General features: G+C 40.1%; 2 protein-coding genes across 3 annotated transcripts; one reads left to right on the forward strand and one right to left on the reverse strand.

Moving 5' to 3' along the window:
* Positions 1-687: 687 nt before the first annotated feature.
* On the forward strand, positions 688-5,029 carry agt (angiotensinogen). Its single transcript, XM_034100020.2, has 7 exons — positions 688-858; positions 2,127-2,572; positions 2,723-3,089; positions 3,181-3,305; positions 3,424-3,569; positions 4,255-4,411; positions 4,498-5,029. Exons 2-7 carry the CDS (start codon positions 2,165-2,167, stop codon positions 4,672-4,674), a joined length of 1,380 nt encoding a protein of 459 aa, XP_033955911.1. The 5' UTR covers positions 688-858; positions 2,127-2,164; the 3' UTR covers positions 4,675-5,029.
* Positions 5,030-5,382: 353 nt separating this feature from the next.
* cog2 (component of oligomeric golgi complex 2) lies at positions 5,383-15,706 on the reverse strand. 2 transcript variants are annotated; one of them, XM_034101239.2, is made up of 18 exons: positions 15,504-15,706; positions 14,909-15,070; positions 14,361-14,426; positions 14,194-14,274; positions 13,894-13,997; positions 13,012-13,120; positions 12,679-12,858; positions 12,445-12,569; positions 10,617-10,743; positions 10,365-10,504; positions 9,168-9,229; positions 8,933-9,084; positions 8,650-8,826; positions 8,433-8,505; positions 7,832-7,974; positions 7,070-7,209; positions 6,660-6,843; positions 5,383-6,500 (listed from the first exon to the last, which is right to left on the reverse strand). In XM_034101239.2, exons 1-18 carry the CDS (start codon positions 15,558-15,560, stop codon positions 6,408-6,410), a joined length of 2,175 nt encoding a protein of 724 aa, XP_033957130.1. In that variant the 5' UTR covers positions 15,561-15,706; the 3' UTR covers positions 5,383-6,407. The 2 variants fall into 2 exon arrangements, with proteins under 2 accessions (XP_033957130.1, XP_033957129.1); XM_034101238.2 differs by having other exon boundaries at positions 8,933-9,087; positions 15,504-15,705.
* Between the last annotated feature and the right edge of the window lie 49 nt (positions 15,707-15,755).

Below are 15,755 nucleotides of genomic sequence, written 5' to 3' on the forward strand. Positions count from 1 at the left end.
CTATAAAGAAAATCTGAGAGGTGCTTTCACTAGAACTAGTTGGGCTTATTATCTTTAGAACTTACAACAGCTTCACACGATAAAGAGACACAGTACTTTTTTATTTGTACATTCGCATCAAATCCGATGTGTTCTCTCAGTTGCAGATGGTTATTAAGTATAAAAAATGTGGGGTGCCATAACATTTGTCATGATTCAATCAGCTATTGTGGTTTAAATAAGCATTTCTGCAATTTTCACTAATAGCATGGAATAAATAATGTGAAAGAAGATTAATATGGATTGTATCTGGATTTAGAGAAAGAGTATGAGTTACATAGAATGATAGCAGAATAAAATAATTTGACAGGAAATAAAGCTGTCCTCTTTTTGCCTGTACTGTATAGATTTTAAGTGAGTCATGTTTGAGACGTGTTTGAGACGTGTTTGACCCCGAGTATATGAGCAACATTTGGAAGACCACATTTTCCGCTTTACAAAAACATAACCCAACAATATGATGACATGTCAGTGAGTCATTCTCAAACAAAAACAAGCCTGGCTGTCCCCGTGCTTCCTATCTGTCTTTATTGGAAAGTTTATCCCTGCTTTCTCCCCCTCCAGGATGAGTTTGCATCATCTTCCTTAAGTCAACATGAAGAGGGACATTGTGTTGTCTCTCTGTCAGACCTATTTCTCTATAGCAGTAGCAGTGTGTCAGTACAAAGCGGGGTGGAAGTCATGACAGCAGAGCCCCTGACTCAATGCTGCTTTGGTTAATCAGTAACCAGAGTGGGAGCAGCGAGGTTGGCCTGTGTTAAATTGAGGGAGCCGAGCAGCCTGGACCTCATTCAGCACCTCACTCAGCAGCAGCAGACGGTAAGAGCAAGCTTTGATTTGATCTAATTTGCCTTTTGATTGTGCAGTGAATATCTAAACCCTTCAGAGGTGAGGGGCAATGTTTGGAACTCTATACTGTAACTGATTTCACTAATCCAATTATGTTCCACAAAACCCAAATATAATGTTCTTTGTCCAACTCTCTTGGACAAAACGTTTTATTCAATGAGTTGCTTGAGTTCATAAAAAAAAAAAGTGCAACTATTTCTGTAGAGTTGCTACTTGAAGGTTATAATGAATCAGATCGCATGCGGTCAAAGATTCTGAATTTGGCAGAAAACATGTTGTCATTAAATCACTGGGTACACAGGTGTGCTGGTTGTTTATAAGAACATTTGAGTGCAATGGTTATATTGATTAGAGACTAAGGCCATGTCCTGTTGTACATTTCCTAATAGAGGAAAATCTAGTGTTTGTTCACCCCTTCCAAGAGTCCATCAGTCCACATTTCTGCACGTTTAACTCACAGGATATAGTCCTATTTTTGCACAAGAGCTTTCACCCAAGCTACTCTCCTACATTGTAGCTTAACACATAATATGTTCACAATAAAGGAGCGAAAGTTGTCAGTTTAGCTTAGATGGCCAACTGTAGTATTTAAAACATTGTTTAGTCTCATTTGTTAGGCACTCCCTAAACAAAGTTACTCAATGAACTTGTCAGAAATGTTTTTGAAATGTACTTCATGTGTGTGTAAAAGTGTATTTTCTAACCTGAATCCATTCATTCTAGATGTGTTTATTTGGACCGTCAATATAACTTAAAATGTCCAAATAATATTGCCCACCGTTTTGTGTATGGTAACAGTTTGGATGAAATGACTAAATATACACGCTCAGTTGGCGCCCCAGATCGAAACGCTGCGATACCAGGATTTAAAGAAAGAAAACAATATCCAAATGAAACATCCATCTTATTTTAATCAGTGAACACACACAAATTTGCCCACAGCAATGTAGATGCGTCTTCATTATCTATGCGACCTCTGTTGCAGAGGGTAATGCCTGCTCTCATTCATTGGGCAGCAGGAGAGGACACACAAAGAGAAATCAATCCATCATTGACATGCCGCTCTATGTCCAATGTTCCTGCCAGCCAATCCTGTCAGAGACAAAAAACCAGATCCAGCCAGATTTCAGACGAAAGCTAATATTGATGTAGAACTCAATGCGCACTTAGACTCAGGAGGCATAAAAGATATACTCAAGGTAATTCATATGCTTACTAAAAATATCTGTCTCCCACAGAAGAATCTATTGTAAGGTGACTATCATCAAAAGGGAAAATGTGGTCGTCTTTCGCAGCCCTCTTGCTCTGCTGCTACCTCTCAGGAAGTCAAGCCAACCGTGTCTACGTCCACCCCTTCTCCCTCTTTGCTGTCGCTAATGTCAGCTGCGAGACCCTGCAGACCAAGACGTCCAAGCCTCTGCACACGGTTCCTGTGGCCCTCCTTGATATTGAAGTCATGACACCAGATAACAGGGACCAGTTGGAGGTGGACGCCCAGAGGCATAACATCACAACGAAGACAGCGGTCCTGGCACAGCTGCTGAACACTCTGGGCCTGAGGTTGTACGAGGCTCTCAGCAGGCAGCAGCCAGGCACCAACATTCTCCTGTCTCCGGTCAACACCTTTGGTTCCCTCATCACCTTCTACCTGGGGGTCTCCACGAAGACAGCAATGCCATACCAGGTCTTTGATTTTGATTTGTTTTTGTAGAGATAGACCAAAGACGTTCAAGGCATGCATATCCTGCTTTTTTCCGTAACAATTTTTTCTCATCTGGTGTTGTACTTTCACTCAGAGAAGTAAATCTTTCTAAATGCACTCCTTTCCTTCCAGGATCTACTAAGCCTGCGCATTGAAACCGACAGGGAGGACTGTGTGTCCTTGGTGGACGGACACGAGCTCCTCAAGACCCTGCAGGGCATTAACTCTCTGGTGGACGACGGGCCAAAAGATGAAATCACCACCCAGGTCTGGACCTTCTCTCGCCAGGACGCTCAACTGTCAGAGGACTTTATTCAAGGCACACAGGATTTCTCTGACACATCGTTCACCCGCGGCGTGGACTTCTCGAATCCACAGGAGGCCGAGCATCTGGTGAACAGCTTCCTGGAGAAGACGTCAAATGGGAAGATGAAGGGCATCTTCAAAGATCTGAACTCCAGCAGTGACCTGTTGTTTGTGTCTTCCTTCAACTTCCAAGGTATGTATCTGCTGTTCTTATCTTCTAACCCTTACCCCAACCTGCACCACCTTGCAGTACCTGATTGTGTTCTTTGGTTGTGTCTGTTCAGGCAACTGGAGGACAGCTTTTCAGCCAGAGAAGACCTCCCTGCAGGAGTTTTATGTGGATGAAACAACCACAGTGATGACTCCCCTGATGACCCACACGGGTCAGTACCACTACCACAATGATAAGGTAAAACGTCATTCAAGGGACTTTGTTGTGCTTTGTGTTGGTTCATTTTTGTATTGAAAATATAAAAAGGACTTGGATGAGTATTCAACCGTAATAATTGTCCTTTGATACCATGAAGGTACGGCGGTGCACGGTTGTGAAGCTGTCTCTGAGCAAGCGCTCCCACATGTTGTTGGTCCTGCCTCATGAAGGAGCCAACATGAAGGACATTGAGTCAAAGCTGCTCACAGTCATCCCCGTCTGGCAGGAGAGCCTCCAGGAGGGGTGAGTGTGTCCTATTAAAACAAAAAAAAAGGCAAATCCAGATGTATTCCAACTGATTGACCAGAAATCTGAAGCATCTCTGGTGTTTCATTTTCATTATACATTCTTTTTTAATGACATCAACGTCATGAGACTTGCACTTGGATATAGCATTTCACAATTTCACTTGTGTTGAATAGCTTATTTCATAATTTTATGGTGATTTTCTGGAATTACAACTTATTGCATCTTAATTGTGTATTAATTAAATATTGCAGTTTCAGAATCAGAGAAGTGGAAAAAGTCTAGAACAGAAAAATTAAATAAAAGTGAGAACACATATCATAAAATCACTAAAAGAGTTGTAAAAAAAATATTAAATGTATTTAATAAATAAAGTGAGGTACAAACATATAGCCTACATTTTTTCCATCATTATCAATTAGCCTACTAGTTTTTAAGATAACGAAAACATTTGTTTGCATGATTGTAATAATATAGTTCCGTGTTATGGAGCATATGCAATTATATTGGCTTAAAAAGTTAAAAACAACAACAAAAACATAGCAAGTAACCGTCTATCAGTTAATCGATACTTTTTCAATGAAGAGCAAATAAAGGTTAAGATTGTTAAAGGGACGAGAGAGTCACGTACACTCCCATTTCAGTTCAAAGATTTTAAAACGTAGTATCTCTATCCCCACAGTCTGTTGGAGCTGTCCCTCCCAAAGTTCTCCATGTCCTCTGTGAATGACCTCCGTGACCTGCTGAACAAGATGTCTCCGATAGTCGGGGCCAAGCTGTTGGGCTCCGAGGCGGAGTTCACCAGACTCAGCAACATCCAACCCTTTACTATAGATCAGGTAAACTACATGATCTTCTCATATTATTAAAAAAGAAACACTCACTGTGTGTGTTTGCATCATCAACACATCTTTGTGTCCTCCAGGCGGTCAACAAGGTGACGTTTGAGATGTCCGAGGAAGGAGCAGAACTTCAGGATAAGATCCAGGAAGCGGGCGTCCCTCTCAAACTGTCCATCAACCGGCCGTTCTTCTTCTCCGTCATAGAGGGAGACTCAAGAGCCGTCCTCCTAATGGGCAAGATCGTCAACCCTACTCTGTGAAATTAAATAGTACTTTAACTCATTTAGATCATACTTTTGTGTTCCGGTTGAACACATTTACACACATGAATAATGTGTAATATATAATTCAACAGTGTTATTCCTCTCAACCTAGCTGATGTCCTCTCAGTATTTATGAAAAGCTGTTACTTTAACTTGTTTTCAAGCAGCCTGTTAAAATGCTAATTTGTTTTTTTCTGTAAAATGTATTATAGCAGAGTTCTGTACACGTAGGTAGGTGCAGTAACCACAATTCTCCATGACGAACGACTAATACGTTGTATATTGTAACTAAGAGTTTATTTTTTGTTTTGTTACGATTTTTGATTGCTGAAATAAAACATTTGTATCCGAAGTTGTGTTTAGTGCTTTAAATTACTGTCCAATCTTATGAGCCAACTAAACTGGGCTGCAGGGAAATGCTGCTCAAAAGGTCATTTCACTTTCCGGTTAATGATTACTCTACAGTTGTTGACCGTGTGAAAATTAGGATGATAAGCAGACTAATAAAACTACTGTTGAACAACTTATCTAGCTTCTCAGATGATAAATCTAGTAATGATTTCTCGTCCCGCCTCTCATTTACTGGAATAAATGCATAAATACCTACTTAATATAACTTTAAACCTGACCAAAGAACAAGACTAATTACAAAACAAACCTTCACATACTGACAAAACAAAAAACGAGTGACATGTAAACATTAAGAGTAGTGTCAACACATGTATTTTATCAATATAGCCATTTGCAAATGAGAACATCTGTCACACATTTTTGAAGAGACAACGTAATAAATGTTGACATTGTAAAAGCAATATATTTTCCTTTTTAAACTTTTCTTCCTACTCGGAAATATTAAAAAATTATGAATAGAAACATAATTTTAAGTGTGAAATAATATAGAAATAGGCGTATTATGATTACTGGATGGTGACAGGAAAGCAACTTTTGAGGCCCAAATACTAAAAGCAGTTACTCAAGGCCATCATTTTGTATTCCCAACATCAAAGTTGAACGTGTATTTATTTGATTTTCTTTTCATCAACCTGTAAGCGCATGTTAGCAGTGCTGAGGGAAAAAGATATAAGCAATGCAATCCAGTAGCTAGCTAACGTCTTTTATATCAAAACATGCACATTCAAAACTGTCTCCGAAGTTCTTAATTTTATTCCCAAGTTAAATATATTATATAACTTTGATTTTAACAAAAATGTAAATATTACACACGAACAGACTTCCTTATTTGAGATGCATCCTTCACCAAGTAGCAGACATTATATAAATATTGATTAACATTCTCTCTTTACAACTTATATTTAAGACTCTTGCACTATTCTGACCCAACATGTACAATGACATTCCAAAGAGCCGTGCATATCACCAGGATCAGGCATTTTCTATAAAAACATTTAATATACAATGCAGTCCCTTTTATTCACATTGACTACGGCAGAACCAATGATGACGGGTTTTTTAGGCTTCCAACAACAACTAGCGCACATCCGACAGATTCCTGATGATAAATGTTTGTGCTCTGTGGCTTTAAAGTCTGAATTTAGATTTTTTTTTTTTGTACACAAATATCCCCATAATGTCAGTTCTTGTCACACGTTCTTTGTGGCCTTCTCATCACAAACTGTAACCACACTTTGACTCTAGTCTAGACTGTGACTTCATTAGTGTTGAGGAACAGCAGCATGTTATTGGGTTTCAGTTATTATGGAGTGAACATTTTACTGCTCAGCGAGCTCTCGGGCCTCTTTCACCAGGTCCATCAGAGTGGTGAACATGGAGATGTCGCTTGGCTGAAAACCCATCTTCTCGATCTGAGAAGAGAAAACAATCAGAAACATTTCAGATGAGTTTTTAACAGAACTTGGTGCAATTTCTAATTTCAATAACATTTGTTTAAAGTATACGTTTGTTACCAGATAAATGTGAATTGTTTGTATCATGATTATTATGTCTCTCCACCCGCAGCCTACCTGTTCCCCCAGGTATTCCACATCCAGTGCCAGTTGTAGTCGGATCTTGCTGTCGTCTGTGGGTCCACCGTTGGCTCCTGCTGTGGAGGTCATGCTTGCACCCTTTCTGGCTTGCTTTAAGCGCTTCAGACTCTCCTCCATCTTCCTCACTGAGCTCAGAACCTCAGAGATGGTCTCATAGTACCTGAACACAAGACGTACGGAAATGAAAGCGGGTATATGTGTTGGTTGCAGCTGGAACGTCTTATTAAAAAGGCAAGCAAAACAACTCTCAAGAAAGAAAGAAATCATCCTTCATTTATATAAAATGGAATAGCTCGTTCTGTAGAAAATATCGGCACAGGCCCTTTCAAAGCTGGTAATGTAATAATATCTGGGTGTGTATTTATGTTTGCAGGTGTGTGTCTTACCTCTGTGTGCAGTCAGACAGTGCCACTCGCAGCCACTCTTTTGCTGTAGATTGGTGGACCAGCCCTGTTGAGTCAGTCAGTAACTGAACTAACGGCCGCAAGGCGTTGTCCATGTAGGCGGATGCACGCACCGGCACATCCTAGACAAAACGTAAATTAATAAATATTACAATTTGTATTGACTTAATGACTGCTGAATTTAAAGTTTTTTTCTCATGTTGCAGTTATCAAGATGGGTTTTGTGTCATATCCATCGCTTTCTATCTCAACAGCTAGAGATTTATATTTTTCTCTGTAAACTTTTGTTTCAGGCTACAATGATTGTACAATGTGACTGTCGAGCCTTGCAGTTGTCAGATGAGATTGATGGAAAATATGAATAAAGATTCAGCATTCACAGATCCTTCAAGGACTTAGATCAGGTTCAGTGGCAAGGCAAGTTTATTTATATAGCAGCTTTCAACACAAGGCAATTCAAAGTGTAAATAAAACCTTATTTGATATGTTCTCCTCTCTGAGCTACTGATTCCCAAATGGTGTGGATTTTGTCAAAGAGAATGTTGATTAATTAGGATTTTTTTGTGAAAGTTCCTTTTTATAGGGTCAAAAAGAAAAGAAAAGAAGTATATGCCACAGTTCCAAGTCCATTAGCCTTTGAAGCTGAACTGTTGATCCCAATCCAAAAAGTTTCTCCATGAGGGGATGTTACATGAGGAAATCTATGAGAAACATGTTGGTGTGCGTTTTTGCAGCTTCACTGACCTTATTAGTCCTGCGGTACAGTCTTGGGACCTCAGAGGCACTCTTCAGGAAGCGGCAACTGCGTTCAGTCAGATGCTGGGTCATCTTGATATTTAAAGTGGGAATGCTACTGGACAGGCTAGTCTTGGAATCCATTAAGGCGTCTGACAGAAAGGAGAAGTGCAAACATGGTCCGAGTTACCCTGGTGCTAAAGCCAAGAGCCAAGGAGTGATTCAATGAGTGACTGACATGTTGTGTTTGGAGATGTCATGATCTAAAGCCTAAAGGGGACTGAATGGATACACTTTTAAATATCAGTGAACACCAGCATTTTTTTAATAAATAAGAACAGCAGATAAAATGCAATAATTTTGATGTACGCGAAAGCAAATATTAAAATCAATTATTTTTTACTTATAGGCTTAATTAGTATGATGTGTTCTGTAAGATTATGAAAACCTCTGTTGGACTGAAATCTTGTTTTAATTTTGAAAAACTAAGGCCTGCCTTTAAATATTAGTGTCATGAAATCCTCCTCCATTCTCATGTACTGACAAAACACTGTAAGATCAAGCCAACACTGCAACGTTATTAAAGAAGCCAAAAGGACTTTTAGCTTACCTTCCACCACAGCAAAGTTTTTGAATCCAATCGCTTCTAACCGTATTCTGACCGTCGCTGACAACTCTGGTATCTGAGAGAAAACCAAGCAAGCTGTCAGTGTGGAAGCAATTAAGTAAATTAAGAAATAAAGGATTACGCGAGTTATCTGAAGAACAATTTTGAAAGATGTAAAGAACACGTGTAATGTATGTATTTAGTTTGTGTGTGTGTGCACCTGTTCCTGCAGCTTCTGGATGTCAGCTGCTATGTAGACCAGCTGTTTGGTGGACAGAGAGGCAGGACTCCCGCTCTCACTCCCCCCCGACGTCCGGCTGGAGGTGGAGGAGGCGGAGCTGGGCAGAGGCCTGGTTGGCTCTTTAGGTAACTCAGGCGTTGGAGTCTTAGTCAACACCTGGGCACACACCGATCAAGATGAGCAACAAGAGAAAGCGACAGCAACATTTCTATTCATTTGCATATTGCTCTTTTGGAATTACTCCTCGCTTTTTTAAGGTTACCTCGTCAAGAAACTTGGCATATCGTGCGTAGAGCTGCAGCGTGAGCTTCCAGAAGCGATGTGCCAGAGGTGACAGGTAGACTTTGTCTGACCAACATCTCATCAGGCACGACCACAACACCTCCGACACCTGCAGGTGGAAGGCACTGCCAGCTGCTGATGAACACACACAGATAAGTGACTGCAGGGAGAGTATCAGCTACACACGGGCATTCATGACAGAGAATTATTCCTACCTGGTGCAGCCTCAAGTCCATCACTGATGGCGTTCTCCAGACTTCCAGCAATTTCCTTGTACCTGGAAAACCGTTAGACATAACAATCAATGTGCTATCGGCTTATTTCATTTATCAGCTCTGACGTGCAAGTGTTCATGACTTGTAACAACACTGTTAGAAGAAATTGACTTTCCGGAAAAGCTGAACAGTGCAGGTTTGTGTTGTGAAAGAGGCCTAATCTTTACAGTGAGAGTGTGCGGGGGCGGTGGACACAGTGGACATTTCTCTACTTTTTTATACCAATCAATAGCCGTTCAGTCAAGGTCCAGTGTCATGTTTATGGGAAATGTTTTTATAATAAGCTGACACATCTGGAGTTTACATTTAGCTTCTTATAATCATTCTTTAGGAAACTCAAACCCATAAGATATTTTTTCACATTTCTATCACAATAGGCATTCTTTATCGTCTGCCAACTTGTGTTTTTCCACAAAAAATGCTGGCAGGCTGCAATTTTACAGCTTGTCTCTTGGGTTCTTCAAAAAGCATGCTGCGCAGAAAATACACCCGCTTCCAACGTCTGACTACTTTCGTTTAAGTTGAAGGGTTTACATTAAGATCAAAACACACATATTATCCACTGCCTGCTAGTAAAAAGAATGTAAGCTAAGGTTATGATTATGTTTGAGATTCTTTCTCAAATCAAAAATCTTTTTATTTAGTTTCGACAATCAATAAGCAGTGTTTGTCATATAGTAATGGTAAACATAATATATGAGTTTCTTTCTAAACCAAAATAGCTTGAAGAAATAGTTTTACATAACAAAATGCTATAGATATTGATTGTCAGATACAAATAGTTACATGTAATGGTCAGACACTGATCTAATATCACATATGAACATCTGACTAGCACTTCTAAAAAAGAATATGGGCAGCCAAAAAGAAGAAATACATTGATCTTCTTTTATAACTTTTACAAGAAAGGACATAACGGTATTTCCGATATTAGCAACCTATTCCCTACAATTAGTATTTGTAAAGCTCTTAACAAATCCGAACAGCTTTCAATTTCAAAGGATGTATAGAAATGTGAAGTCCAATATGATGTTAGGTGAAGCATACAAATGTGCTCTTAAAGGAGATATAACTGGCTGTAGTGTACCCTGTGTGACCTATAGGCTGTAGTATGTATAGATCATATTAATAATGCACCTTAGTTGAAAGTAGACAGGCAGGTTCCATTTGTTCTGGAAGGTGGTGTATGAGGGGTGAACTCTCAGTCTCTTCACACTGGCCTGTGAGCTGCACTGACGCTCAAACCTCCGCACAAACTCCATACTCTCACTGTAACGCTAGAAAATAAAAGGACAACAGAAAACACACATAGGTGACGCTGCTCAACACTGAATCATGCCACACAGAAGTGAATGTTTGTGCACACAAATCGTGTCCCTGTGTCTGTACCTCAAAGAATATTTCGGGGTTTCCAGGGTTGAAGAGGAAGGACAATCTCTCCTCTATCCCTTTGATCATCTCAGGCCACACAGAGTTCACCAGGAAATCATAACCTGGCACTACGACAGATTTGTCACTGAGGAGAGAGGGAACATCAGCACATTATAAAGTATGAAATATCATCTACTTTTTACACTACGGTTTCATTTTATGTGCAGAATGTAGGATTAGTATGTTTAAAACTAATGCTCTCAAAATTATCACGTTAACGGCGGTAATTAATTTTTTTAATTAATTGCGTTAAAATATTTAACGCATGTGCAGAATGGCCCGCCCCATACGTGCCACCAGTGGCAGCGCCAGGGTATGGCTGGGGTAGGCCACCGCCATACCAAGAAATGGCTTAGCCCCACCATGAAAAATGATGTTAAAGTACGCAAAATAAAGTCCGCCAACTCGCGCCGAGAATTGCACAGACAGCACTTAGTAAGATTGATTTCAGTAGCCACTTGTCTGGAAATACCGAAGACCAGAAACGGTTTTGAAAACTTTTGTCACGTAGTGATCGTCTTCTCAATAGAACATCTTTGATAATGTCTTCTGGCCAATCAGAATCAAGATAACGGCGTGGTGTTGTTGCAGAAAGTCCCGACGGAGAATACTTTTGCTGTAGTACAGGGGTGCACATAACTGGTACGCAGGTTATGTGCGTAATCTGAAATGCGCACCGTCACAAAGCGCATTTGCGTACCGACGTACTTGTGAAGCTTTTCCAGAAGGCGGTTAGATCACCAGACGACAGAGTCGGTCTCCGTGTGCACAGACAGGGCTGCGGTTAACGTCGGTCTGTACAGCGGAATAGTGCCAAAACTACGCCAACCGGCTGCGGAGGGAGACTCCCCCCTTCACTGGAGAACTGCGCTAAAACAGCTGATCACGTTCACACTCTGTGGTCACGAAGTACTCCACTAGCCCCCCCCCGTAGACTTTCCTGAAGTACTCCCCCGTTGATAGAAATCAACACGTAATGAATTAAGACCCCACGGATTGATAGGTGCTCTCTTTCATTTTGACACACAGACATTTTTTATAATAAATATATACATACTGTATGTTAAATGGATATATCCGCCTTCTTCCCTTTATCTTTCCATTCCCACAACAATATACATGAAGAAATGGCATATTTTGGACATAGTTCGAATGGTGATTAATCACGATTAATTAATTTTTAAGCTGTGATTAATCTGATTAAAAATTGTAATCGTTTGACAGCCCTAGTTTAAACATATTAAGTCAATTACGTATTGTAATTATATAAATATAAGAATACAGAATACAAATGAACCAAAACACCCAAGTAATCTATTCTAAAGTAATATCTAATACTGACTGAAGCATCATAAAGACTGCTATGGTGCTACAAATAGAAATGTGAGCAGCCAATACACTGAATGCAACAGTTCCACACATGAAAGCAGATGATTTGCTTTTCTAATAGGAGCAAGAAGATTTCAAAGCACAACCCACATTTTGAGGACAATAAAGCCGCTGGGTCTTTGTGGTGATCCCAGACAGGTGCCCTTTGGATCCTTTGCTTACTCCCCTTGTACGTTTCCCCACTGTGGGACAAATAAAGGCTTTCTGATTTTAAAGAGGAATATGGTCTCAACATTTTGGGAAAAAAACAACCGTTGGCATTTTAATTAAAAATTGCCAAGTAAAAAAAAAGGTATCTTAATGTTGCACACATATAGATGAAGATGGAATAAACCACAAAGAGTTGCTTGATCTATGCATGCTTTGAATTAAATTGCCTCCATGATAACAGCAATACCTGGATCTGGCTCCTCCAGTCACCTCTCTGAGCAGTCTGCAGTGATGAGGAACAAACTCCAACAGTCTGGAGTACATCAAATGGAGACCATTCGGACTGGACTTCACCACCTCTTCCACTATTACCTAAAATAAGGAAAAGAGAGGGGAGAGGATATTCTGTTCAACATATGTTATTTTAAAGTACAAACTCCCTTGGCTCTACAGTATATTGAAACATGTGTTGTATGTTTACCTGGTCCATGTATGGCTTGACCAACACCTGTCCCACCAGGGCCTCAGCATCTCGAGTCTTGTCTATGGTGGCGTACGTCCTCAGGCAGTGACACACCATGTCCAGGTTGGATGTTTGCAGACCCTCGATCAGCACGCCCTCCAGAGACTGCTGCAGCATGGAGGTGATCCCTGCGATACGCTAACAGAGGACACAGACACGAATCAAACACAGTATATTCCATCAAACATCTGTATAAAAGTGAAAACTAGGATCAAATATTTGGGAAATATCGTCTGCCCTTAAACAGAAAGACTGCACTTTTTTTTTTAGCTGTTTGACGTTAACACTTACAGGTCTGACTTTGTCCAGTAGGGGCATGCCTTTGCTCTGTACAGCGTGGAACTGCAGCTGGTTGAATTCTGTAGCAATTCTCTCCAGGACCTGGCCTGCCAACAAGGGACTGGACAGAGGCAAAGAGAAAAAGTTAAGACACAATGGCTTAGTGCTACATTCCTGCAGCAAATAGCTAATACTATTTTAACCTCTGGCACATGGCTAGATGATATAGAGATGTATAAATTGAAACTCTTATAACGTGTTTAATAACCTGCCCACATTCAAATCGGTTATCTAAGTCAATGGTTGTCAAATGGGGGTACGCGGACCCCTAGGGGTACGTTGAAGTACTGCAGGGGGTACGTGAGATTTATTTTACGTTAATGAAAAAAATATAAACATACCAATTTTAGGAAAAGTAACGAAGTTTGAGCAGTGTGGGTTTTATATTAATAGACTAGAGTTACACATATTTCAAAACGCGAAGTGTAATAACTGCAGTGGCCTTCCTGTCACTGAGAATAACAAAGATCCTCAGTGAAGCACAAGCCCATGTTTCTCACTACATTGTAAGTACAACTCATTAAACAGATCAGTTCAATGCATGATGTTAAAATTGGTTTGCCATGAATTTAGTGATGGATTGTAAACATTTGAAATGTAGCATTTAAGTGTTTCTCAGTTACAATGTTGTTATTTTAATAAATCCGACACTGATGGTGCAGTGCTGTACTGTACCTCTTTATATAGGCTTTTTTCCCTAACAAATAGTTTTTGCGCTGATGAGGGGGTACTTGGCTGAATTTTTTTTTTCAAAAGGGGTACATTATTGAAAAAAGTTTGAGAATCACTGATCTAAGTGAAACCAGTGGTTTTGAGCATAGATGAGTGTCCTACCTGCTGATTTCCAGGGAGCCAGATTCCTTGGAGTTCTGCGAGTTGAGGATCTTCTCAATTTTCTCCACCGAGCGCACCACCTGAATCAGCCTCAATACACACACCTGATGGATGGGATATTGCCAGGTTATGAAAATATTTAAACTCTTTAAAACAGGATTATAATCTATGTTGCACTAAAAATAATTTGTTGAGGCAACACTGGGTTTACAGTTTGGTAAATCATCCTAAAATATATTTAAGGATGAACTCTAAATATGATCAGATGAAGATGTCAGACAGGAAGAGGACGAGCCAAACCTTCTTTTTCTGCAGATCTTCCTGTTTGGTTAGCTGGTTGTCTATAGCCTGGATCACCTCACTCACACAGGACCGCAGACTCTGAAACAGACATCAGGAAGAAACATTCATGAACACTGTAACAGGGATTTATCAAAGGTTCCAGTTAACTTCACACAAAAACATACCATAACCTCCTCTCGTAACTGTCCCAACGGCACAGAAAGCTGATTGAGGGCTTTGTCCATCCCCACCTGAGTCAAGGGAAGCAGAGATCTAAGATTAGGGTCTGTCTATCACGTTATCAGATTTACTTAAAACAAACTAAAAACTGCATGGTGTGCTTCCTTTTTGACCACCATTATAAGACCCCATATTTTGAGGCTGATACTGATATTGATAGATAAGAAAACAAACAAGATAACAATCAAGATTGTTCTTTTAAGATAATTTAAGCATACTTATTTTCCGTTTAAAACAATACACCACTTAAAATATAGATTTACAAGAAAAGCAAACTAAGAAATGCATTCTTTGAATGTGTAGGTTAGGCTTCAGAAAAAAACCATCTGAACAAAAATCTTGACAGTTTATATTTAAGATAAAGCTTGTCACTTGGACATCATATAGATAATATTTTTTGATAGACGCCTAACTGAATTGCCTTTTTTGTTTACTGTTGACTACAAGCTGCTGATTGCAAGGTCCAAAATGTACAACCCAATTCATTACTGACCAGGTTGGTGGAGAGGTTAACAAAGTCGGCATAGTCCTTATTGATGAGCTCCACCATGGCTGTTTTCAGCAGCTTGTAGTAGAGCTCCAGATCCTCCCTCATCTCCTCCATCTGGACCTGCTTCCGACACTCCGCCACAAACTGGTCCACGTCAAAGTCATCCTGCGAGAGTAACACCAGACAGAGCAGTCGTGTACAGGTTAATACAAGGTTTGTATAAAAGCAGCCAATCATGCATGGAACAACGAGCATTACTAATGGAGAGAAAGTCGACTTTAGCTACAGAATGACGGACCAAAAATACAAATGTAGGCACCTGATACTGAATGAACACATTCGTATTCATGAAACACGTCATTTGCTGTGATAGCTCATGTTCTGTAAGAATAACGTTTGACATGTCCGACATTAACAACATTAGCTAGGATCGTGAATGTGTACCAAACATGTACAAACAGTATTAGGTATTATGTATTCATAAATACATAATACATGTTTAAGGAAGATAAGCAGCATCCAGTATGAACATTTAACTAGCTAATGATAGCTGATAAGCTTTATATAGCGTGTTAACAAACGTCCCGTTTTTTCTTACCTTCATAAAAACATCCTTATCGAAGCACAGCGAATCTGGTCCCTTTGGTAGATTCATATTTGATTATAAAATACAGCTACAGCATAAAGTGTAAATGTAAGAAGTCTCCAGCTAGCTGCTAGAAACAAGCTTCCGCAAACATGGCAAGTGCACCAACGAAGAAGAGTCTGGAGGACCACTGACGCCATAGCGCCCTCTGGAGGCCAGATGGGGTACACTGAGGCGAGGCGAGGTTCATGCTGTTCTCACCAT

This window comes from Pseudochaenichthys georgianus, chromosome 15 (assembly GCF_902827115.2).
Source record: "Pseudochaenichthys georgianus chromosome 15, fPseGeo1.2, whole genome shotgun sequence".
NCBI classification, from domain to species: Eukaryota; Metazoa; Chordata; class Actinopteri; order Perciformes; family Channichthyidae; genus Pseudochaenichthys; species Pseudochaenichthys georgianus.

Excerpts from the sequence above, each read along its gene's own strand:
- cog2 (XM_034101238.2), bottom strand. The coding sequence starts at position 15,560 with ATGAATCTACCAAAGGGACCAGATTCGCTGTGCTTCGATAAGGATGTT. Across the intron at positions 13,998-14,193 it reads AAGATCTGCAGAAAAAGAAG|GTGTGTGTATTGAGGCTGAT; the intron begins GTTTGGCTCGTC and ends CCCATCCATCAG. Across the intron at positions 6,501-6,659 it reads TGGAATACCTGGGGGAACAG|ATCGAGAAGATGGGTTTTCA; the intron begins GTAGGCTGCGGG and ends TTCTCTTCTCAG.
- agt (XM_034100020.2), top strand. The coding sequence starts at position 2,165 with ATGTGGTCGTCTTTCGCAGCCCTCTTGCTCTGCTGCTACCTCTCAGGA. Across the intron at positions 2,573-2,722 it reads AGACAGCAATGCCATACCAG|GATCTACTAAGCCTGCGCAT; the intron begins GTCTTTGATTTT and ends CTTTCCTTCCAG. Across the intron at positions 3,090-3,180 it reads GTCTTCCTTCAACTTCCAAG|GCAACTGGAGGACAGCTTTT; the intron begins GTATGTATCTGC and ends GTGTCTGTTCAG.